At 30.6% G+C, this 27,320-nt stretch overlaps 1 protein-coding gene across 1 annotated transcript; it reads right to left on the bottom strand.

Moving 5' to 3' along the window:
* Positions 1 to 403: 403 nt before the first annotated feature.
* LOC114928567 (Organic anion transporting polypeptide 30B) lies at positions 404 to 25,494 on the bottom strand. Its single transcript, XM_029299817.2, has 14 exons — positions 25,174 to 25,494; positions 12,978 to 13,464; positions 10,238 to 10,291; positions 9,606 to 9,711; positions 9,049 to 9,265; positions 8,782 to 8,928; positions 8,443 to 8,658; positions 8,257 to 8,364; positions 7,943 to 8,176; positions 6,942 to 7,484; positions 6,675 to 6,864; positions 6,418 to 6,606; positions 6,191 to 6,342; positions 404 to 5,426 (listed from the first exon to the last, which is right to left on the bottom strand). The coding sequence occupies exons 1-14, from the start codon at positions 25,451 to 25,453 to the stop codon at positions 5,131 to 5,133; spliced, it is 3,219 nt and encodes a 1,072-aa protein (XP_029155650.1). The 5' UTR covers positions 25,454 to 25,494; the 3' UTR covers positions 404 to 5,130.
* Positions 25,495 to 27,320: the final 1,826 nt, after the last annotated feature.

Here is a 27,320-nt window from a genome sequence, read left to right as displayed (position 1 = left end):
TCATGATATCTATCATCATAATATTACAAGATATACAACACATTATTCAATCAATATCAGAAGATTAGAAGATGACATGATGAAATCTATGATCATTAGACATTTCTATCTGGGTAGGTATTATAGTTCCATTTAAGAAATTGAAATTGACCTTGATGTGAGTTTCAAATGACTTCAAGGTCAAATCAATGGCATTATCTTATATTCCCCTCAAAACCATTCAATTTTTCTCTAAAATGCTTTTGAAAGAAAAGGAGTGTACGGGTGGTCTGGGACACCCAGTATATATACATATATATATATGTGTGTGTATGAATTATCGTAATTTTTTATATGTAGATCCGTGTGTATAGGATAGAGGAGAGGAATGGAGAGAGATAAGAAGAAACAGAGAGAAAGAAAATTATTTTAATCTTTCTATTTTAAGGCAAATCTCAATCTGCGATATTTTCATTTCTATGTTTTAAAGCGAAAAGAAATTTTTTGGATATAAATTTCTAAATGTTTTGCACTGTTTATATTTTTTTTATCTATCCTCGTCACATACTCTATGTGTATTACTTTACAAATCAATATTTAATAAAGATCATATTAATTCACACAATTATAATTATCGAAGATGAATTATCAAAAAGAAGTGTAAATAATATAATATTTATTTTCGTGACCTAGACTTTTCTTGTTCTTCGCTAGCTCAATATCTCGATTAATCGCGTATTGCTTTCACACAAATGACAGAGAATTAATTATTAAATTGTATCATTAATACTAATCATAACATTATATACTTCGCTCATATATATTATGGTCCCTACAAAAAATACATTATCTATATAAGCAGCTTACATTATTGTAATAGTCATATGTACATAACAGTTTTTGAATGTATGTACGTACATTCATTCGCTAAAAATTCTAATAAATACTCGATCATTTACTTGTTAATCATACTAACAATAAGACACAGTCGCGCACATACGCACATTTTATAAAGAAGATATATATATTGTATATGTATATTACGCGTGCGCGAACAGAGCTCTTCTTTATAAAATATGATTTGTTTCATTTATTATCGCTCTAGAATGTTACAAGGAATCTTATTGAGTGTAACAAAAAAAATGGATTAAACTAAACGCGGAAAAACACTTATAAAATTAAAAATACAGTGTGATAGTTATCGTAGCAATAATGGTGATAGTGTGTAATAGATATAGTATTTCCCAAGTAACAAACATACATCATTTTAACATCTAATGTGATGTCAATTTGCTACTTGGATTATAATATTAATGATAATATAATAGAGTAATAATAATATATATAGTAATATAATACAATATAATCGTAAAACTATAACGTTGTTTGTGATGCCCTAAAGAGAAAAAAATAATTACGAAAATTGAAAACTGATGATACAATAAAAAATCCAGTAATCATATATAGGAATTGTTGCATCTGCTTTTTATCTAAAAACATCGATATATAAAGGGGAGAAAAATTCTTACAAAAGTACTTAAGTAACATCGTTATGAATTTATAAATATAAACTATGCGTAAATTATATGTAGATTATACGCGAATAATCGCAATAAATCCTAAAATTGATTACGCCGTGTTACACCTCCTATCTTTTCATTTTATACACATAGAAATACCGCTTCATCATGGCAATGTCACAAATAATTATATATGATGTAATTCCTCTTTTTAAATTTTCTCAATATAAATCATTAACTATTTACAATATAGTTGCTTGTGATAAGATTCGGTGCGCTAATCAGCATCCCTTATTCTTATCAGCATGTTAACTGAATTAAATTTGATTTAATATGTGTATTTTCCGTCTACTCACAGCACTTGGTATTATTCTCTACAGTCTTCTTCAAAAGTTACCGTTCGGAAGAAGTTTATATCACAAAGTAGATATATATATATATATATATATATATATATATATATATATGTAAGTGCTTAATTTTATATAGTATATACGCACACTATTAAAAAAATAGTAAACACTTTTCCTATCTTAAAAATTATGTTATTTTTAAACCGCTAAAACTCGGCAAAAAATCATCGTAGACTAAAAATTAAAAGCTGTGTATTTTAAAGCTTTCAACTTTAACGCAGATATAGAGGTTTACTTTCAAAATATGTAACTCACAATCAGTCAAAAAAAAAAAAAAATAGGAAAATTTTTAAAATATAATTTATGAAATTTTAATTTTTTGAGAGAAATTTTTTTATCGAGATTTAAAGTGTCAAAAATATCTAATTTTAAAGAACAAAACAATATATCCTTTTTTAAAGCATAGAAAGATAAAAAAATTGTTTTAAACTACCGATTTTGCGTTAATGTTGAAACTTCAAGCTTAAAATGCGATTATTTTTCGTCGAATTTTGAATGGTTTAAAAATAGCATAATTTTTAGGATAGAAAGTGTTCCTTATTTTTTTTAATAATGTGTGTATAAAATATATAGTATATAATGTGTACTGTATTATACTATATACTATATTATATTTATACTATATATGTATCATATACATACAGTATAGTAGTATACAGGGTGAGGAAAAAGTATGGGACTGGTAAATTGTTAAATACAAAAGTTGTAGGACTCAAATTGGGGCACTTGATGGTGACTTTGACCTAGAGATCAAAGTCAGTGTCATCATCAAATGCCTCAATTTGAGTCATACAACTTTTTGTATTTAACATTTTTTTCTATATCTCACTTTTTCCAAGATATTTTACATTTTACCGCTCCCATACTTTTTCCTCGGCCTGTATAATATGCATATATGTATATATAGTTATTATGTTATATACTAAACACACATACAGATATACACACACACACACACACACACACACACACGTACGCACAGAGATCATCGCTGTTGCTAAACTAGTGCGAACGGTTAACTTTGATGAAGTTTACATTAAATCTGAAAATTGTTTCTAAAATATAACTTGTATTACTATTTGAAAAATTGACAATGACGAGTCAAGCAAGTAAAACGAGAAAATTACATGAATTGCTATCCTTCTTTAAGAGAAGTACTATTGACTGTATTTATCATCAAAGCGGATAATATATAAAAAATATTCCAATCGGCGAACATATGTGCAAAAAGTGATTTTAATTAAATCGCTTCTACTATAATATATAATTGATTTATTTAGGGCTCAGTATTTGTAATTTTAAGATATTTCACATCTCATATGTGTGTTTCATTAAAAAAGAATCTCGGTGTGTAACACGAAATATTTCTCCTTTATATTATTATTTTATTTTGCATACTTAATATGTATTTCGTATTTAAGAATTCTATATTTTGTTAATTGAATTAAATTAAAAGCGTACCCCTACTCTCTATAGAATTTCATTCCTGAGTAATTTTGTATAATTTCTTTTTTTTCGTGTATATCGAAATTGATTCAAGAGATTGTCAGGTACGAATAAGCAAATAGACTCCCTGAACAGAATAAGACAGAGCAGATAGTGATATTAATTTTTCAATTATAATCTTTGATTTACCGAGCCACAATATGCAAACAATAAAAGAACAATTTTCGTTGCTTGAAAGTATCATTTGTATCATCATTTGTAGGATATATGTGACATATGTGTCCACTTCTCCTCTCTCCTTTTTTCTACGTGGAAAAATATTTTATAAAATTCTACTGAAAGATTATGGAATAAAAAAACTTGATTAAATTGAAAAAGAAGAGTGAGAGAAAAGAAACGGAAGATAAGAGAAGATCACATGCAACCTATTAAAAAAAACGCGATTTTATATATGGAAAAATATAAAATACAAATCAATGTATTTAAGATTTCTGGCTTCTAGCTACGGCCATGTTAGATTGTGACGTCACAGATGAAAAAACGCAAGTTAAAAATTTTTAGATGCCATTTCGAAATAAAAAAATATTTCAATGAAACAACATTTCAGATGACTTTAAGACGTTCTTAAAATACCTCAAAAATTATCCTTTTCCTTTTATAATAAGCATGGTAAATCTGATATATCACGATCATTTTATAGTTGTTATAATTGATTCATTGATTGTCAAGGGAGAAGAATAATTTTCGAGATATTTTAAAAGTGTGCTAAAGTTATTTGAAATAGCGTTTCATCGAATATCTTTTTAATTAAAAATGACATCTAAGAATTTTTAGCGTGTACTTTCTTGCCTTTGACGTCACAATCTAACATGCGAGGATCCAGAGGCCTTCACAGAGATTACTTATAATTCTCATTATGCTAATCTTCGTTATTTATCTCGCTACACTAAATTGACTATTGGTTTCGAGAAACCTAACTTTCTAGTTATAAAATAAATTGTAATTTTTGCTCTGCATCTAATGATATTTATATAGATCGTTAGTTCTGTGTATGGTATTTTAGTTCATTACTTTTAAATATACATTTGTCTATATAGTCTTGTATTTTTTAAGGCAGGAATTTTCGTATGTATTTACAATTATACGTTATTACGTTGGCCTTTTCTTGCAATGATGCAAGGCTTACTTTATATATGATTTCTTACAGACGACAATAGAAATTTATCCGCATTTTTTTTATCTCCGCGTATATCTGTTCTTCGTTAACGATGTAGCAACAATATTAATCTAAATGTGCAATGATTAATACAATTTCGAGATTGTACGTTTTAAAACGCTATGCGTTATACATTATCTACTTATTAACACGCGCATACACCCACATACAATTGTAAAAATTCATCTCCTAGTGATATTATATTTCCTAAAAATAACCAGTTCAGATAGTTAAATTTGTGACAAATTATTTTGAATAAATAATAGCTATATATAAAAAGAAAAATAATATATAATTTAATTCGTTATTGTTACATATTTTTTAGCGTGTTAATACTATAATATACATATAAACTTTTGCTTTCTTCTCGTGAATATTGTTGCATTGCATCCTCTTATATTTTAATATAAGAGATATAAGTATGTGGATATGTAACTCTATATATATTACTTAATTAAAATGCATTAGCTAAAAAAGTAAATATAATTTGTCACAAATTTATACATATCATTAATTTGATATATTTATTTCTATAATTTCTAATGTAAAATAAACATTAAACATCGCAGTTGCGATTTTCCTTCGTACCACTTGAAGGTTTGATGTCAACGTCTGGCTCTTGCATCGCAAATGGCGCTTGCCTCGTATCCGGAACTTTAATTTCCATATTTTTTGAGCGATTATTTGTTGTCTCGGTTGAATCGTGCGTTTGATTCGACGACCCTGTTTCCTCGAGGTTCGTTGACTTTGTAGGTTCCGTAGGCGACGAAATAGAGGATGGTGTTGCAATCTCGGAACTCGGTAGAGTCGCATCGCCATCCCCTAAATTCTGATGCGGTTTCTCTTCAAACACTGCTCGATACATAATATCATACATTATTTTATATTTTTATATTTTTCATAGTACATAAATATTAGAATTGATTTTCGGATTTGAACCGCGTAGACTTTTTGTTTGATTCTAACCAGGTAAAAAATTTTTATATATAATCATATATAAATAATTATATATAATTAGATATAATTATATATAATTAGATATAATTATATCTCATATGCATTACTGTAACTTTTTAATTATGATTTTTTTATTTATTTCAATATTTATCCACTGAATTTTTGAACAATTACTTTAATATTTGAACTTCTATCAGTTTGATTTCTGATATTAATTGTTTTTCATTTACATCAAAACTCAGATAAATCACTTTTTTTAATATGGATGTTGAAGAAAGAAGTGAGATTTATCTGAAGTGAGTTTTAATGAAAATGGAAAACAACTATTGAAATCAAATTGATAGGTATAATTACACCTTTAATATATTTTATTAGTCATTTTGTAAACTATATATAATATTCAAAACCAAACTATGAAATATACAAGATGTTTCAAAAAGCTGGACCTAATTTCAAAACGCTGTATTTCAAAATGGAAACATTAAACAGTAGTTCGCTGGGAGAGGCACCTAGCAATGATTATTTGAAACTCTATACGACCCTCTCTTTCAACCGATTTTATTCATGGGCGGTTCGTGGTTCCATAAATACAGATTTGAAATCACGTCCATCTTTTTGAAACGCCCTGTATTATTCTAATCACTGAGACTCTTACTCACATTTATCTAGACTGATAATTGATCCTACGAACTCATTGACAGTGAAAGATGGCGGTTGATCTTCCATTTGCCTTCTTCTTTTCACGAGCCACCAGTCAATCAAAAATAGGGCCAAAGCTAAAATTTTTATCCCAGCACATAGGCCGACATATCTAAAACCATCAATATACTTCAATGAGTATTGGCAAAAAATAAAAATAAATATTACATATCCGAAGAGATACAACCTGTATCTAAATTGTTCGATATCGTAGAGTAAACATCGACCTCCCTTTTCTCCGCAAGTGCTCTTCCATAGCAAGCACGTGGAGTCAATCAAGTTACCAAATAGTATCGGTGCCGGTATATAGCCAAATAATCGAAAAATTACAAACTGCATACCCAAAGCGAAAGATCTTTCTTCTTCGGAAACGGATCTGTGTAACAGTCAATTTAGTATACGAAAGAACGAGATGCATTTATGTTGTAAAAAAGCACTATTTACCGTAATACTATCATGAGCAAAGGCATTTGAGTTACAGCAACGATGAATGTCATAAAGAATAAAAGAATTAGAAATGGAAATATAGTTCTACAAGGTGAAGTACAAGGACCAGCGGTTGCTACGGGTACAACCGTCACTTCTGCAAATTCGGGGGCAGCTGGTGGTAACATAGTTAGATTACCATGTATACCTAGAAAAAAATTTTAATGCACATTTTAAGATTACCTAAGAATATCGCATATCGATATCGTGATCTGACTTACGTACATGCACAATTTGTAAAATTCGATTTGGAACTAAAGGCAGTGCAACCTGCGTGACATGGACTAAAATATGTTAGACCATTATTTCCGCAAACCGGTTCGACATCCGTCATACGGCATTCACAACCAAAGTTACATGCGGCAGTAAGATTTACTTGAAAGGGTTCAGGACCCTTTGTACTACTGTTAAAGTACGGAATAGTGGTCCCAGCCATTTTTACGTTTTCGCAGCCGAGGAAAAACAGCAGACCGTAACACACCAGGCAAATTATATTTGAGACGAGAACAAATTGCACCGCGCCCTTCGGCCTTAATTCTAAACGTTTGAGCATACATCCGCCGAAAAATATTCCGATACAGGCGCCTGGTATAGCAACGGAACCCGTAAAAATACTGGCTTGACTCTTCCCCAAGCTGAATTGAGTCTCGAGATATTTGGGTAAGAATACCACAAAGCCAGACACAATCACCAATTCCATGCATGCTCCCAAACATGTTACAACATAGACTGGATTGCAAACGAGCCTCCACATACTTCGTGGAATATCTATTTTAAGAAAAAAAACACAAGATTAGAGATCTTTTAATTCTAATTTGCTATATACTGAAATATTAGGTCTATTCTTTTCAATAAAACTAGTTGCACTAGTTCAGAGCTTATCTTTTTTACTTCACATTGGAAGAGCAATTCTGAACCTCTAGTGCAGCCAGTTCAACTAAAAAAAAGCAGACCTATTAATACAAAGAATCCTGCACTTTAATCCTATATATATGAAATTAGATCTTGGTAATAGCTAGTTTTTTCATATATTGTAGCTTATGATCTGCTGAACAAAGAATGTAATATGCTCAAAGTTAAATGAACAGTTATTGGGCTACAGCCAGTTAAACACGAAAACTCTGCGAGTTGTTTGAGAAGACCAGCTCTGCTTTTATAGAGATCCAATTTCAGAATTAGTGCAGGATTTCTCCGAATATTTAAAAAATTCAAATAATATTTTTTACCTTTAACATCCTTGCCATAACCGCTATCGTCTACTTTTTCCTTTTTAGATTCTTTTGATTGCTCTTTTTCTTTTTGTGATAATGCTTTATTTTTTTCTATAATTCGTATTTTTTCCTTCTCTCGCTGCAGAGTTTTAGGAAAACTGAAGAAAGGTATCGCTACTAAAATAAGAAGTAATCCGCAAAGAAGGAATCCACCCCACCACATACCAACCCATCTGTGGTCTCCGGGATCTGTGTGTTTAACATTACATATAATTTCAAGCAGTTATAAAAAATATAAACAATATAGCGAGAAAAAATATTTTTCTTACCGATACTTATAATTGTTCCGGAAAATGAATCCATATGGAAAGACAAGAGATACGCTCCAAGGAGGAAACCTAAAACTGGTCCAAAGGCCGCCATACTATACATACAACCTAAAAGGAAAATTTCGAATGTATCATTTATTGTTTCCATACAGACATTCATGTAATAATGCAACAAATAAGACTTACCAATATATAAAGATGCACTTTCCGGTCTCACGTGATCATCTATATAAGTAGTACCAAGAGTAAATAAGGGAGAACCTCCACATCCTAATAATAACTGAGCAAGTACAAATAGCATAACAGGTCCGGCCGTAGACGGAGATCCCTGTATACAATTATCACCTCTTAAATTATTGTGTGGTGCTAAGGGAGGCGAGGATAATCCTGACGAAAGTCGACCTGTAGACAGATTTCCAAGTAGATACATTTTTAATTAAAAATACGTCTTTCTGTTATTATATAAATACTAATCCTAATTTTTACGAATTCGCAAAAAAACGATTAAAGTGCAAAAATAGTTACCCAAACCCATGTTATCTTGTTCACGCAATGATACGCCGCGACAGATATTATCTGAATTGGAATGGTTTGCGGTTGTCGTCAAGTTGGGTTCCGCTGTGAAATGTGGCACCATAAAAATCATCGATCCCAGTCCCATTATCACTGCACCTAAATCAAACGTGACAAAACCCAGTGTTAGATCATATTGAACCGGTGTATTGTTAGGCTTGTAATTGTAATGAGAAAACTGATAAAAATGGTCTTTTTTTTATAAAAATCAAAAATCACCGATCGCTATCCATACAGGTATGTGTCTGCGACTGCCGAGATAACTGACAAAAATGACAGTAATAACATTGCCGATTTCGTAAGAGCTGGCAATGAGGCCTGAAAGGCTGGACGGGATCTCGAATCTCTTCTCTATGGTTGTTATCACAGAATTGATGTAACCTGAGCTAAGCGCTTGTTGCAACGTAACAAGGAACGACAGGAGAAATACGAACACCTGCAATCATAAATATAAATAAAGCCATACAATTTTCAAAGATGTGTCGTTAAGGTGACAGATCCTTGACTTTTATACATCAAGATCTTTGAGAAGAATTCTTCCTATATACTTATAATATGCGGAATGAGCAGAAAAAAGGAGAAGAGAGAAAAGGAAGAGGAAAGGGATGAAAAGGAGAGAAGAGGAAAGAGAGGGAGTGGGAAAGAAAAAAGAAGGGGACGTGGCGGATGGGAGATCATGTAGCAAAAAAAAGAAATATTTTTATCCATCGTTTCGGGAGAATATATTTCTGTAAACGTATACTTCTTTTTCCAGTAAGAGGTATTTTTAAGCGTACCTTTATTCCGGCAAATCTTTGAATAAAAGCCGGCCTACAACTTAGAATTCCACATTCCTTGGAGTCTGGATTAAATGGTGGAGTTTGAGCCCTCTCCTTCTCCGTCCTGGATTCAAAAAGATTAAAATAATGAACAGGCTAACGTCTTCCCAAGTAGCAGTGACTGACGTCATTAAACGTCAAAATGACGTCATCAACATCAAAATGACGTTATCGATGTCAAACTGACGTCATTCGACATCAAAATGACGTCATTCGACATAAAAATGACGTCAAAATGACGTCATGATACGTTTGCTACTTAGGTTAAGATAAAAATCGATTACGAGCGAAAAAATCAGATTTAGAAACGCGAAATTATATAATTGAGTCATATGTGACGAATAAAATTAAGAGAAAATTATATATAATGTAAATGCATTACATTCGATGCAAAAATAATACATTGCAACACAAAGATAATCATTTTTTTTTTTTTTAATTCAATGTGCATAGCTACTAGAATTTCTTCTCAAACAAGCATTGTCGCGTGCGCTAATATAGCAAGAATAGATAACGACATAATTATACGCAACACAATATGTATTGTATTAAATGCCGTAACTGCGAATACAAAATGACATCAACTTTACCTGTCCACCATAGAAGCACTTGGATTTCTGCTGTGACATTTGATGATAAAATCTCTGAAAAATAGTGGAACAAGGGAAAAATCAAAGCATGAGTACACATTGTGCTGTAATGAAACGGCGTGTAGTAATATCAGAGTTGCGAACGCGGTAGCATATAGATAGGATTAAATTCGTCTGTGCGACAAGTATGAAGTATAAAGCGCGCTACATCTTCATCTAAATTTACAAATAAGCAATAGAATGGACGTTCTATTGCGCGCTTGCAACCTTTTTCGGCGCGGTGAAAGTATGAATATCTCGACGTAATATCGTCGTTCATTGGCTATATTGGACGCGTGACCAAGAGATTTTCGTCATCGTCTCCTGTTTGACAAATTCTTTTAGAGGTTTGCACCCACTGCACACAAAATAAAGTGGAGTAGAGGCAATGAGACATGTTGCGATAGTCAAACAAAGAAAAAAGAAAAAGTGATCTGGCTAAATCTACTTGACGCACGGCGCAAAATATGTCATGGTCATCATGTGCTTTCACTTTTCATTTGAGCTGTTTCTCGTAATCGTGTAATTGCAATTTACGACCGTGCATTGCTAATATATCCTGCATTTCCTAAAAGCTTCATCGAAACCAAAAGTACATTTCGAGTGAATCAAAAACACAATTGTGCGCAAAACAATTCAGTTTCGTATAAGACAGAAAAAATGATACTTTAAAAACTCTTAAGAAATGTATTGTTTGTAAATGTCATATGTTAATATAAATTAATTGGCTTTGTGAACTTGGCACCCGACTTGCAGCAATATCTTCCTTCTTACTTTTTTTCGAAAGATTATCGTATGTAGTTAAATGTAGTAACATTGATTTTGTTTGTAGTAACGCAGAAAAAAAATATGGCGATTTAAAAAAATGTCATCCTCCGACTTTAAAATCAATCAATTTTAACGATTGTCTTTTAAAGAAAATCGTTTGTAGTAAAATTATTTCCGTTTGTAGTTGAACCGTTCGCGAGAAATAATTATTTAAAAAAAAAAAATTTTTTTAATTTTAAAGATATCTGAAATCTGCTTGCGGAAATCAATTCAGAATCGTTTGTAGTTGTTTGTAGTGCTTTTGTTTGTAGTTGAACCGTTCGCGAGAAATAATTGTTTAAACAATTTGTTAAAAATGAATTTGTTTCATTTTGAAAATACCTAAAATCTGCTTGCGGGAATCGATTTAGAATCGTTTGTAGTTGATTGTAGTGCTTTTGTTTTCGTTTGTAGTTGCCCCGTTCGCGAGAAATAATTGTTTAAACAATTTATTAAAAATAAATTTTTTTAATTTTAAAGATATCTCAAATCCGCTTGCGGGAGTCGATTCAGAATCGTTTGTAGTTGATTGTGCTTTTGTTTTCGTTTGTAGTTGAACCGTTCGCGAGAAATAATTGTTTAAACAATTTATTAAAATGAATTTTTTTCCACAATGACACAATAAAAAAATTTGTTTTTTTAAATTATTTCTCGCGAACGGTTCAACTACAAACGGAAATAATTTTACTACAATCCACTACAAACGATTTTCTTTAAAAGACAATCGTTAAAATTGATTGATTTTAAAGTCGGGGGATGACATTTTTTTAAATCGCCATATTTTTTTCTGCGTTACTACAAACAAAATCAATGTTACTACATTCAACTACATACGATAATCTTTCGAAAAAAAGTAAGAAGGAAGATATTGCTGCAAGTTGGGTGCCAAGTTCACAAAGCCAAATTATTAAGAGCAAAAATGAGAGAGATGTTTTTTTCGTTTAATAAATTATTTATTAAGTTCAAAGGTGTCTTTTTTTACTCTTTTGTACGTTTGAAAGAAGATTGGGTTAATAACGGTCACCTCTGATTGGGGATTTGATCCATAAAATTATGGATTAAGTATCTTACAAGTAGGTTCAAATCTATTTGCATGGTTTTTCGAACTCAATTTACTCGGAAAAAACATTTATTAAATAGACTAGAATCTGGACGGGATAGAGGTTCGAACTCTTCCGAAAAACAAGAACAATACTTATCCCATCCCTATTGATAACATTGTTCAACAAAAAATGACTTTTTCGAGCACCGGAATGAGACTAGTCGTTTTTTATAATTTTTGGGGTGATGAATCCAATGTCAAAATTGTCAAAATTGCCAAATTTAAAATGGTAAACTCAATATGGCGAATTTATAAAAAAAATTTTTTTTTTTTAAACTTTAACATCCCTAATATTAATATCATTTTGAACGACAATTTTGACATTGAATTCGTATTCAATGACCTAAAAAATCCTTAAGTTTAAATACACATAATTAAAAGCTATTTAGTAAATCGTCAATAACCTAATCGTCAATGACCTAATTGTAAGTCATAGCTAACTTCCGCAACACAACTCATATTTAACCATGAATATCTTATATATCTTATTAACGAAAACCGACACCAAAAATTTCCTTTGAGGATTGAAAATTCTAACAACATACTTTATTTTGATTGCAATAAAACTTCTCTAGCACGTCACATATTGTAGTTATAATATGACAAAGTTCGTGAAAATAACCCTTTTTGCAATTTTAAAATGGTGATATGATGAAATAATTTGGAAACCAGATTCGTATTAGTATCCAAAAAACTATAAGAAACGACTAGTCCCGTTTCGGGTTAATATTTTTTGTTCAACAGTGTAATCATCGTTGTAAATAATTTGGACAAAGTCGTTTCCCCACTCACCTATGATCCACAAGGCCGGAACTCGGATTTCTACTGTGACACCTTATGACGGTGTCGTGGGTTAATCTGCCGTTGGTCGTCTGCAGCGGATCCGCATTATCGTCGGTACCAGTGCCGGCGCTCTCCGCATAAAGACCCGTCATCGCATACATACTTTCGTTTCGTCGATGACCAGGGTGATAATTGCTGCCGGATTCGGACCTTCTGTGACCGAAGACGCCGCTACTGCTCTCGTTCCTTTTATGGCCACTCTCGGATCGTTTATGGCCAAAGGCACTGGATATACTCTCGGCACGTCTGTGACCGCCCTCGGTTCGCTTGTAACCGACACCGAAACCACCCCCCGATTCGGTGCGTTTGTGCGCAAACATGCTCGAGCTGGAACCGTTTCTCTTGTGCCCGCTGGTGGACGCCATTTTTCTGTCATCTATCTTCTTCCCTCGCGTCCTTTCAATGTTAAATATTACGAGTTTGACATTTTTATTGCCTGTAACAGAAAATTAATATTTACATAATATTAATGTTAATGATCTAATATATTTACATAATTATATGTATTATTATATACACAGAGATTGGCAAAAAGTTCCGGAAAACGGCAAAATATGTATCTCAGAAAACATTGATTTAATAAAAAACTGTTTTAAACAAAAAGAGTAGGGCTTACAAAAAAACTATTTGGTGATGTTATCTTTTTGACCTTGAGATGATATTGAAAAGCCCGGTCAAGGCCAACATGAAAATTTTAAATAGAACCCCCTATTTTTTATTACATATTTTTGTAGCTGATGTCGAAACTTTTCCAAAATACTACATTAAAAATTTTTTTATTAAGCACCCAGATAGCCACAGTAATTATTATGACATCATTTTGATGGCAAATGATGCATTTTGACATCAAAATGATGTCATAATAATTACTGTGGCTATCTAGGCACTTTTGAATTTATAAGACTTGATATTTGTAGTATAAGAAAAAGTATGTAGCTATCTATAGTTGCAAATTATACATATACTTTTTTAAAAAACAACTATGTGTTTTCTTTACATTAATTGATTCCTTTTATTATTTTGTATATAAAAGTATTAAGGTAAGGTAAGATTATTAGAAAATGAATATTTTACGAAATATATATATATATATATATATATATATATATATAATTCCATAGTTTATATAAAATATCTCGTAAATTATTCACTCTTCCATCTTATAACTTTTTACAGTAAATGTTGCGAAGAATCGACTTATATAAAAAAAAGAGGTAATTCTATTTAAAAGAACATAAATGATTTTCAAATGAAAATCGCTCTTTAAAAAAAAGTCAGTAGCGCCAACTTTCTTTTCTCCTCTAAATTCTGAAACTTCTATTTAAACTTTTTTTTCGTATTTCGCTTATTTTCAGAGAGATATTTTCCTGCAGAAATTAAGATAAAACACCCTGCATACATATATGCAAAGTCAATAACGCATCATTGGTTTTGCCCGGTTTTGTCCTTTCTTTTGTTGTGAGTCCGTTCCTGGACCGATGAAGAGATACGTAATAAGAAAGTTGACTCGTTGTTAAGCTGACCATGGCTTATAAAGTCATACGATCAATTGATATCTCAAGATTCAACAGTTCAACGAACTCACTTCCGTAAAGGTCAGGGTTGTTCGTAAACGTAAATGTTGTTTTCCTAGCAAACTCGGTATCATTTACTAGGAAATAACTATAATTACAGTATGATTATATTACTCTGTGTTACATTTGAAAAAAAATTAGCATATCAACTAGATTTTCGTTTGTTTTACCAGATACTATAGGTCTGTTTTTTTTATCCGAACTGGCTGCACTAGTTCAGAGTTTATCTTTTTCCTTTCAATGTGGGGTAAAAAAGATAAACTCTGAACTAGTACAGCCAGTTCAGCAAAAAAATTACTATTGAAGCTTTAATAACTTTACATAGGTAACTCTATGTATATACAAATTATATAATTATTCCCAGATAGCCACAGTAATTATTATGACATCATTTTAATGTCAAAATGCATCATTTGCCATCAAAATAATGCATTTTGACATCAAAATAATGTCATAATAATTACTGTGGCTATCTGGGTTAAAGAATTAAAATTAAACCTGTATTAAAGAAGTAATATTAAAATTAATCCTTAAGAAAAGGATCATATTTTACGTATTACATATATTTCATAACAGAGTTTTGAAATTTAATTATGATGATGAAATTTCTTATCCTTATGATAAATCCTTAAAATAGGCCCAGTAGCATTTTTCACCTTCGATTTATACATATAGAAATGAATCTTTTTAATTGGTTATCTTATATAAAAAAAGTTTTGTATAAAAGAGGGATACCATTGCATAAAAAAATAACTATATATGTATAATAATAGTCCATCGTTGATAACCAGTAAGTTTAAATCGGAAACGGATACATCAAGCGTAGGAGTTATATGCATTTTTGTGAGCCTAATCTTAAAATAAAATTTATTATTTTGATGTTATATTTAGAAATTGATATTAGAAATAATTAATTTTAGCACTCTTGAAAAATGACCTACCAAAATAAAAAGTAACAGCTTATTAAGGAAAATGTTACTTATTTTGTTGACAAATTTTCATCTGAAGAAAATATTAACAGTGTTAAATCATCAATAATTTCACTTTCAAATAAAATAAAATGTATTTGAAACATCGAAAATTATTTTTTCATCATAGAAACTCATGTGTATCCATATACTATCCAAAAATAATACAGTTTCGTATTTGTAAAATACATATTTTTAAAAATATTATAAAACCCTTTAAAAAAAGTAGTGTCTATATAAAGCATTTTTTTCATAATTCTTGAAGTCTAAATCGAAGATCTATATAAACAGATTTTTCTCCAAAATTATTTTTCAAAATGTTATAATTTATATCAAATACAAATTTTTATAAAATTCTCTTCAAAAATTCATAAAAATAATATATTAAATTTTTTCGTTAAATAAGATACAGGATGTATTAATAGAACCTACAAATATGTCTGATAATTCCAAAATTTTTATAATATTTTAAAATTAAATACATACATTGAATCAGCTGATTCAAGAGGTTCATTTATTGGGGTGCCTTAAAATGAATTCATTATTAAAATTGTTAATTATAAATTTATACGCGAGACGTCAAAATATCTAAGGCAATTTTTTTTACATGAAAAAAATGTCATTACGTATACATATAATTCATAATAAGTTTAATTCTCATAATTTCAATTATGTATCAAATATGTATTAAGTATGTACAATAGTAAATAATATTATTCAAACTTTATAAATTTTTTCTATAATATTCCCCTTTTTGCGTTTTTTCAATGAATATTATTCTATGTTTATCCACTTTCTTCCATCTTTTCTGTCTTTTACTTGTATTCTCTATTTATATAGATTATTTTTTTTTACAATAAATATTTTTCGTTAAAAAATGAATAAGTAAATTCCAACATACCTGCTATACTTACATAATTTTCTCTCAATGAAATTTAAAATTTTTTCCTGTGATAATAAAAATACACACATACATCTTGTGATATCCTAGATATATATGTATCTAAAAAGTTTTCTTTGTATTTTAAAACTACGATAATATTATTAGTCATGTTATGAAAGATTGAAGCTGGAAATTATTACTTCTATTAAAGAAAAAAGATTCTAAGGAAAAAATATTTTTTCCACAATTGATTTTACTATTATTTGTCCGTCATTAGATCAAACAACTTTGTCTAGAATATTTTTTCAAAAATGCGTTTATTTCGAAAAATTCAAGATGAGTAATTAAAATGAGACACCCTATATATAAATATACATTTCATAGAATCTCTCATAATAAAGTTACGTTATATATATGTATCGATAGTCTTAAACTCATTATGAGTATAATTATATGACTTCATCACAATCAGGTGGAATATTTGTTATTTCAGTAAAACTTCGTATTTAAATTCTATAACATGAATTCATCTATAACATTAAAAAGTAAAGATATTGAAATGAAACAAAATGCATTTTAATAATAAGAAATGAACAATACATTCATGATATTTGATCAGACCTTCTAGATAACGTTAATCTTTTTTACAAAAAAAACTTTAATATCGTAAAATAAAGCCATTTTTTACATATTAAACCTCAATTATTTTGGAAATCTAGTGCTAGTGAAAAGTTTTGGAACATCGTTTTCAGCATCCAAAAAGAACCAAACTTTGATTTAAAATTATTTTTAGCTGTAAACTAGTGTAATTAAATTACAAGTTTGCATCAGTACCGGTTGATATTCGACAATAACCGCATTCCTACGATCCCATCGCAAAGTAAACTTAAGCGTGCGAACTCCCGCGCGCGCCACTCTCATGTTTTTTTTAGATTATCGATTGCGTGCGTCCTTGATTTCGTTCCAATGAAAAATTGAAGGGAATGTATGGTTGGATAGTATAGATCGACAAGTTCAAAATCAGGGGTACTGTTGATACTGTAAGTTCGCGAGTTACACGTGGATAGCGAGCTGTTTACAGCGAGCGATTTACACTAGATCGATGTCTTATCGTGCTTTTCTATAATACGTGTGAAAATGTTTCTCGTTTGTCAATTAAGTAGGAGAATTAGCAAAGTACTGATGCAAAACAATCGCGAATCCGACAAGAAAATTAAACAAGAAAAAAATTGTGCGTAGCGTATATATTACATAGGTCAAAGCGTCAGAATTTATCAACAAAAGCTCGTCTGCATAAGCGAACAAAAATGCAAATACGCATCGCATACATGTATTAATTAAATATTGAAACATTGTTTAGAACAGCCAGAAATACGATTCAATTTTTTTCAATTTATATATTCAAGTTACATAACTTTTAAAGAATGACATCATAAATTTTTAATTTATAACAGAATTTATTTGTAATTGTTATGTTCATGAGAAAACATAATTATTAGCACAAACCATAGAAAAAACAAATATTATTATCTATACTATAATAATAATTATGTAATATTTTATTAGATGAGAGAGAGAGAAGAGAGAGAGAGAGAGAGAGAAATTATCTTTTAAAGTATATGCCCGTTTAATAGAAATAAATTATTACAACTAAAAATATATTTATCAATTATAAACGAATTATAAATCGTCTTCTTCATTCGTTATCTATTATTCTAATAATTTTATTATAATAATAAAAGATGATTCATAATTTACTTGTAATTGACGAATATATTTTGACTTTATTCTAATAATTATTATTATTAATTCCAATTATTATTCGAATAATTTTATTAGAATAAAAGATGATTCATAATTTATTTGTAATTGACGAATATATTTTTAGTTTAATCTAATTATGACTATTCTTATTAATTCCAATTATTAATCTAATAATTTTATTAGAATAACAAAATCTCTTCATAAAATCTTTTGACATTAATGATATCCACGCGATGATGTAATCTTTAATACACGCGATATAAATACATATATTGCAAAGCGTTTGTCACGCATCGAATGTTCCACCTTCGGAAACAGTTCTATGATAATGTTCCTGATTATTGATCGCAAATGAACATGCAAGGTATGTACTTTATGCAATTTACAAATTATTTTTATATTTCTTTTTGCCCTCAGTCGAGAACACTTGACTCTCATTCAACTCTCTCGATTAGATACAAATCTGAACGTGAAAATTATCTAATAATCCTAACATGCTCACAGAATAACTCATTACAATCACAAATTTCAGCACCAAGAATTGCTAGATACAAGGAGCAATGAACTAGAATATATACCGTTATATACGGAGATTTTCGATCAATTTATTCATTTTGGTTAGCTGGCGTTTTGTCGTCTCTCTGTAAAGCTAGCTCATCGCGTATAGGGTCAATTATCGGAAAATCTTTGATTTTCTAGTAATTTATAATGTGTTCCTGGATATTTTTATTTTACGGTTTAACATGTTAAAACATACTGACAAATTTGCATAAAAATATTTGTAATATAATATTGCGTAAAAATAAATTCTTTATTTTGGCTAATGAAAGGCCGGTATTTACAGTTGATTCTTATATTTAAGATCGTTTTAAGACCTCGTTCAACCAATCAAATGGCCGCATAGCATCTCTTCCTCTTGATTGGTTGAACGAGGTCTTAAGATAATCTTAAATATAAGAACGAGGTCTTAAGATAATCTTAAATATAAGAACGGACTATGAATACCGTCCATAGATAGCTAATATTCGACGATGGTAAATCCTTAAATCAGCAGGGCTTATTTCCGTTGGGGTGCATAGGTGCGGAAATGAATGTTGCGGTGTGCGCGGAGCGCTTCATTCGCACGAATCGATCGGGGAAACTTAAGCTAGGTACTAGATATGACCAAGTCGACTATCCTAGTGGTGATACGGCTTAAACCGTCGAGGAATCCATCTATCCTCACGCACACAGATTAAACAGTCCCTCGCGTGCTGGAAGATCTTGGAGTTCCTCGCGATAGCTCGGCCACTAGGTCAGCCTTTTACCCCTACATTTGTAGAAGCCATATCGCATGATATGGCTGCTAGGCAATATTTTGATCTCTCACCGATACATTGCATTTCCTTTTTCATCGATTTTAAAGCGCTCAACGTGGTTGAGCAAAAGAACAAAAAAAAAGCACTAATTATTCTAAAGAATGTACATTTTTTGGGGTGGGGGGATATAGTTATGCTTATTTGTATTAATAGGATGAGATTTATTGTCAATTTATACTAGAGAGAGCTAGAAGACATCTCCCTCTAATATAGTCGCTTCCATTGCTGAATTGAGATTCGTGCGATCTCTTCGGATCCTGATCAAACATTTCCATCTCGGTTCTTCGAAGAGATGCGCAAAAGGATTCGCTAGCAGTCCTTTGAACTAGGTCGGACCAACATGCTGGTAAACATTCTTTAGGTTTCTAATTCTGTGTGCGTTATCGAAGATTATTAGTCCCTCTAGGGAATACTTTCCTCATGGCGCAATATACCCAAAAAATTGCATGATGCGCTGTAAGTGGATACGCCCAAATGCTATATTGTAGATTGCGGCACGTGAAACTTCAATTCACTATTGCACAACGCCTACCTTCGTGACGGTAGATTATTTGTCGAATGCAAAAGCGAGAATCTAGGTACAGCTCGGCCAGATCAGAGCATAGTATGCCCTACATTTCAGAACCAATGGGTCTTTTTCATGTGCTTGTTCATATTTTATGCTTAAGACTTAATGGCATGTATTGACTGGTAAAACGTAGAACGTTCAGTGGCTAAAGAAAATACGTATAAGTGTGTGCATGTGTTATAATAAATGAAAGATAGTGTTATGAGCTGCTCAGTAATTTGGGCTTTTGCAGTATGTAAAGCAAACATCGATAAACCTTATATAATCTATATAGATGAAAGCACCGTACATTATCGTGTTTCGCTAAAGTTTTGGCGCTGGAATCAGGTAACAATATAAATATGTACTGCAATGCAGAAAAATAGAATGCGACATTATAATTCCACAAGTTATATAAGTCAATGCTACAATAATAACTCTGATACATGCGCATTTGTATGATCTATCTTGCAAACATTTTATTACACTCTGAATAAAAAATTTTATTGCTTCACTGACATATGTCATGATGCAACCGATTTGAATCACTGAAACTCTAGGGAGTTATTTTGTCTTCCGTATGTTATACTGCCTTCAAAATTTGGAACACAAAATTTAATAATACACGACTTTCAAATTGTTTTTTATTATATAATATTTATCTTTTTATATTTGTTATATCAAGACGACATCCAAGAAATTTTTCAATTTCAATATTTTAGGTCATTTGACATTATCCCTGTCTTTTTGTATATATATGTGTTTTATTAAGAAATTTTAATGAAATTGGATGATGTCCAAAAAGTTCTTTGCACGATACCGTTGTAGCGTTAATTTCTGATAGTCGTGATTTAATGGTGCCAGGCAAATCTACGTACGAACCGATACGTCACGTTTATACGAAAGAGTTCGCATGCACTTATTATTAAATTATACAAATATACAGGGTGTTCTGCAACCTTGTCCATACTGAAACTATGTATTCTTGGTGTCATTCTAAGTCAAAAAGTCTTAATACACTTATGCCCTAAAGTTGATTGTTTTAAAGTTATAGAAAAAATGCAAAAATATATAATTATTTATTTACTTATTTATTTATAATTTTTAATTATTATTTACTTATTAATAAATTTTTTTACTATGATAACGCAAGTAATTGTTTTTTGTAATGTTTTTAGTGTGCGGAAAGTGGCTTATTTCTCAATGATTCAATGTATGCCTTACTTTATCGTACTAGTGCGAGAAAAGTACCTTTATGACCTTACCTTACTGCACAATTTATAAAGTAGTTAATTATTATTTAATATTATCGTTCAATAAATAATATTATTATCTTCAATAAATAATACTGTTCTTATTTTATGCAATTTTGTTTTTTCGCTGCAACTTTAAAACAATCTACTTTAGAGCATATGTATATTAACCCTTTGAGTGTCAATAATGTGTGTGTGACGGAAAAATCCGCATATTTCATAACGCCAATATTTTTGCAGTGCAGCAATTGAACTAATACTTTAATGTTTTTGAGGTCGCTGATTATAAGTTTGATGTCGGATTTTAGAAATTGAAGATTGCGGATCCAATATGGTGGATAATAATTCTTCAAAATTAGTATAATTCAAAAGTTATTTTATTTTTCAAATACCGGTTCAATATATATGATAAAACATTTTTTCATACTGAAAATGTAAAATTAAATCGATAATTAGCAATACAGGGAGTTGAAAAAATGTTTGAGATTATAATCCACCATTTTTAATTTTGGAATTCTGATCTTGAATCTCTGATCGGCACCACAAAAAACTCCGGAAAAATGATTTTTTATATTTCTAAGTTTATGTCATTGATAGCATCCTTGGCACACACGCGTTTTTCTTGCCTGACACTCACGGGGTTAAGACTTTTCGACTTAGAATGACACCAAGAATACACAGTTTCAGTATGGACACCACGTTGCCGAACACCCTGTATATACACATGATGATTCGTCTTAATCTTAACAGGCTATTCAAAAATATACGATTTTACAAAAACTCCGAATAAAAGTTGTATGTATAGAGAGAGACGTACAATGTAATCATATTGTTTGATCTTTTGACGTCTCTAGGTTAAAGATAAACTTAATTTTTTAACGTAAAACCACTCTAATTTTTTTATATAAATCGATTCCTTTAAAATTGCTTCTATCTATAAATTAATGTTAATGTAGAAGTAAAATTGCAATTAATAAAAATAACAATCAGGATTATTTCGTTATAATCTCTTTACCAAAATGTCAATTGAGCATATTTTACAGCCAAGACCAAATAAAAATCACGCAATGCGTGGGTTCTCGCGTATAAATTCTACGCACTTCGAAAGGCCTCATGCTGAGAACCGAAAAGAGAATACAAACCTAACAAGAATGAATCTATAACGAGTGGAAAGTTCATTTTTGAAAAGTTTGTACTTTATTTCATGTTATAAAGTGTAAGATTATGAAATGCAAGGGAAAATTACAAATAATAATATTTGATAACGCATCAATTTTACACATATGCGACTTTAGCCTCATCCTTCACCCTAGGACGGAAAAGTTATCAATTATCGCAAACTTGCACTTTCAAATGTACGCGCACCATACCGGAAATCTGAAATGTCGATTCAGCACTGACATAAATATTAATACAGTCAGTTTGTTTGATCGATAAACAAATTTATTTCTACTGATGCTTATAAAACTCAATAGAATACTTCTTGTCGTAAAGCTGGAAAAAATTTCATTTGATTTATGTTAATTAAGTAAGACACGCATTAATATTTTATCTTTATTGCAAATTTTATTTAATTGATACACCTTAGAAATTTCTCCTATTGTTTAAAATGTAATTTTTTAAATAAGATAATTTTTCCTAATGATGTAATCCTAACAGTGTCGTTGGAAAACGTCGGAAAACGATACTATTCTTAACATATCGGTTTAACAAACATGCCAAATTTTTTGATGGTCACATTAAGAAACATGGTTCACATTCGTCTACGAGAAACGCATTACGTAACTGTCACGATTCGCGATAATGAAATGACTACTCAAGAAACACATACACCGATATACGTGACTTTCAGTTTTAATAGTAACGAAACTTTCCAAGACGAGTTACAAAATCAAGAAGGATCTCTCGTCAAGCTAATAATCCTCGCGTATATCATCAACTTTTATAGATATCGGTATTTATACAAAAATGCGGTTGTTCCTAGAAAAAATATATATTATTTATTTAGCTATATATACAGGTTTCCGATAATAATGTTTCTAATTAATTTCTTTCAATTTTCTGGTATAAATAATGGAGTAAAAGAAAACATTTTATTCCTGCTGCACCTTTTAATGAATGCCTAATGTGGACCAATTATGTAAATTGGCATAACAATTAAAGCTTAACAACGATCAGAGCGATTACATCCACTTTGCATATGATTAGAAAAATTGTTATTCAAAAAATAAAGCAATAAAAAATCTTTTTAAAAGAATTAAATAATAATAAAAAAATGTCCTTAAAAAACAAATCCCACCTGCTGCCAATAATAAAAGCACGCGATTAACATATTATTTCATAGATTTTTTTAAAAGTAAATTTTTGATAATTATTCAAGTCTTATCGATTTATTTAGAAAGACTTAAAATGTAATCGTTTTACATTCTTGGAAGACTTAAAATGTAATCGTTTTACATTCTTGGAAGACTTAAAATGTTGAGATAAACAGAATAATAGTTCCTCAAAAGAGAGAAAAGTATTAAAGTATTTAAAAAATTTACATTTTACACCAAATATATCCTATTTACGAAATATTCTTGATTCTATCGACCAAACTGGTATTTTATAATATTTCTATTTTATACTTATAATATTTTTATTTTAGTACACTCGATAAGAACCAAAACCGTATAGTCAAAAATTGCCAGTTTGATCGATTAAATCTTATTGTTAGTCTGTTATTTTATTTACGACATTTATAAGAGTTTCGTGTATCTAAGTTTTTACTTATCGCAACAGCATAACCATATTCAATAGTTCATCAAGGCAGAATAATTTTCAATCAATGAAAAAAAGGAACTCATAAACTAAATTTTGTAGAGTTAAAATATTAACAAAACTACATTCTTCAGTTAATTTCACAGTTTAGATTTATTTTAATAAAATTTTAATTTAGGGCTTATAAAGATGCAAGATGGCAAAAATTGGGAACATGCAAAAAAAATGATAAACCTCCTTCTCAACATTTTCGCTGAGGAAAAATCGTTTCCAAATTGATCCCAGATTCTGATGTACTTCATATATGTTTTTTCAGTTACACCCTGTATATAGAAAGTTATATATGTATATAACTTTCATGTGACATGTATATATGTATATATGTAAGGTATTCGATTTTTTTTTATGATATACGTCTTGTTCTTTACTTTTTATACAGTAAATCCAATATTCGCGAATTATTTTTTATTTATGTTAGTGTACAAAGTTAAACGAATTGCTTTAAGATAATAGTTTAAAAATGCTTTTTATCCCTCCAAATTAAAGAGGAGAAATTAAACATGAAACTTATATTCGCATTTTAACCGAGAGGCGCATATCATATCTCGCGAAACGCATAAAACAAGATAAGCTCCATGAAACAGCGGCGTTTTGTGAGCGGAGCTGTGAAAAACACGAGGTTAAAGGGTAGCCTGTGAGAGAGAACTGATGTTCTTTCACGATCGCATCACGTCGCGCCTGTGTGACGTAAAAAAATTCGATAGACATTTCTCCGGTATAGATTATATCGCGGATGACGTTTTTTTAATCTCTCTTTCTCTCTCTCTCTCTCTCTCTCTCGGAGTTTTCCGATATGACGCATCGCAGCTGCGACGATTTGCTTCACTAAGATCTCGAGGTGCTAGACTCATAAAACGGGATCTTGTGTTACGCGACCTATATCCCATTAGTAGATATATCCAATCGGACGAAAGATTACAGGAAAATCCTCGTTCAAGGACGCGTCTATATAAGGGAAGGAAAGATGGGAAAACTTACGCGGAAAGAACGCGTCGAGACACGGGATATTCTTTTGTTTATCCAAGGCCAAAGGCGAAAAATCCTCGTCCTGATAGCGCGCTGTTCTCCAGGTTACATCGCGTAAACGCACATTCGCACTGTTCACTGCACGTTGATCGCGGTCGACAAATTTTTCTAGATCTCCCGGATTCGCGCTCGTTCGCCGATTTCGGCCAGCTCCCAAAGAGATCGGTAGAAATTCGCGAAAAATCACATTGATAGCCGTTCGACCGTCAGCTCTGCTGGCTTCAAGGATCATAGACCAGCTGTGTTTTTGCTCCGACCATCGAGGAACTCGCGCATGCGTCCTCGGTATGAGTGCCGCTACTTTTCTGTCTTGCGCGAAAGAGAGGCGCCGTTGACGTAAAGGCGCGAAATTCAAATGCAAAAAAATGCAAGGACAAAACGCAAACGTTATTAGGCCCTGCGCAATAGAAAAAATGTTAAAAATAGAAATAAACACAATATATTAAGGCTCCTGCATACTCGCAATTGCTCGAAGTCAGCGTTGACAGTGACGATTTAATTTAAAACGGTGGAAATAAAAATCTCTATATTGTTTTATCGACAAAAAATGTACAATAATAAACGAAAATAATATGATTACTAAATAATACGATTTTGTTTATTAATAATAAGTATAAATCACATTTTAGCAAGCTAAATTATTTTTGCGACTTACAGCATTATTTTTCGTTTTACTGCAATGTTTTTATGTTTAAAATAATTCCCAGTGAGGAATGATGGTCGAATCGATGTCAAATTCGTCGAATCGATGTCGAATCGATGACGATTCGACCAATCATTTCTCATTGGGTTGTCGTGGTGTTAAAATATACCGAAGACTCCCATTTTGACATAATTTAATATGTGAAAGCAAAAATTTATTTCATTTCGATACCTCTGTCAAACATCTGGTTTTCGTCCTTGATTAGGCTCAATTCAATTCGACATATATCATATATATATATATATATGTTATTTATTAATTACCCAAATAAATAGAGTTTTCGGTATATTTTACATGTCTGTTCTATCAATTTCTAACGCTATATTTTATTAAAAAACATTTTTATTTTAACGTAAAAGTTGCGAGAATTTTCATAATATATATTTTCTCATCGCTTATTCTGACATCATCAATCCAAGATGGCTATGCAGTGAGTATATACGAGGAGCGAGAAGCCTTAAAAATGTTAAAAATAGGGATTAAATATAATTTACAATAAAAAAGAAAATATAAATGATATATACATATATAATATTATATATATAATGATGCCGTAATCAAAAATATTTATATTTTAGCTTATTTCAATTTAAATAATATATATGGATATTAATGACATTGCTAATCAAATATACAAGGAAATCTATCTCAGAGCAACATTTTTATTATCATATATTTAGATTTTTAATTAATATTACTAATAAATATTATTAATAACTTTACTTGTATATTTAAAAGAAAAAATATATATAATTTTGAAGAAATAGACGTTGGTGCATGGGTCTGTCTTATCAATTTACAAAGAGATAGTGTATAGATGCTGATCTGCTGATTTTTCAATTTTTGTGATAGATCTTAAGGAGGTTCAGGTGCTTCAAAAAAATGTAGCCAGCTTCATGTAAATTTTAATAATCTTTAAAAACTCACCTTTAAAAAAAGGTAAAAAAAGGCGACCAGTTAAGGGCACGCCATTAACAAAAATTATTTATTGCAAACCCATGTAGAATCCTATCCTATTGCAAACCCATATAGAATCCTATGAAAAATTAACCATTGCAAACCCATGTAGAATCCTATGAAAAATTAACCATTGCAAACCCATGTAGAATTGTATTAAAAATTATCCATTGCAAACTTATGTAGAATCCTACATTGCAAACCCATGTACAATAGAATTGTATGAAAAATTATCGATTATAAACCCATGTACAATCGTAACAAAAGTAATGAAATAAAAAAAAAATTGCGACAAGTGAAAGTAGAAACTTGTACCAGTGGAAAATTAAAGTTGCAGACATATATATAGTCGTATAATGAATCAGTAAAAATTTAAATTTGCAAATGTAGAATCGTACCATAAAAAAACTTATCTTTTAAAAAAAAAAGATAAACAAGA

This window comes from Nylanderia fulva, unplaced genomic scaffold, assembly GCF_048542155.1.
Source record: "Nylanderia fulva isolate GAGA-0341 unplaced genomic scaffold, ASM4854215v1 Scaffold85, whole genome shotgun sequence".
Taxonomy (NCBI): Eukaryota; Metazoa; Arthropoda; class Insecta; order Hymenoptera; family Formicidae; genus Nylanderia; species Nylanderia fulva.
This window is presented reverse-complemented; position numbering and strand designations above follow the sequence as displayed.

Excerpts from the sequence above, each read along its gene's own strand:
- LOC114928567 (XM_029299817.2), bottom strand. The coding sequence starts at position 25,453 with ATGATCCTTGAAGCCAGCAGAGCTGACGGTCGAACGGCTATCAATGTG. Across the intron at positions 10,292-12,977 it reads TCCGGCCTTGTGGATCATAG|AGATTTTATCATCAAATGTC; the intron begins GTGAGTGGGGAA and ends ACTATTTTTCAG. Across the intron at positions 8,659-8,781 it reads ACAAGATAACATGGGTTTGG|GTCGACTTTCGTCAGGATTA; the intron begins GTAACTATTTTT and ends ATCTGTCTACAG.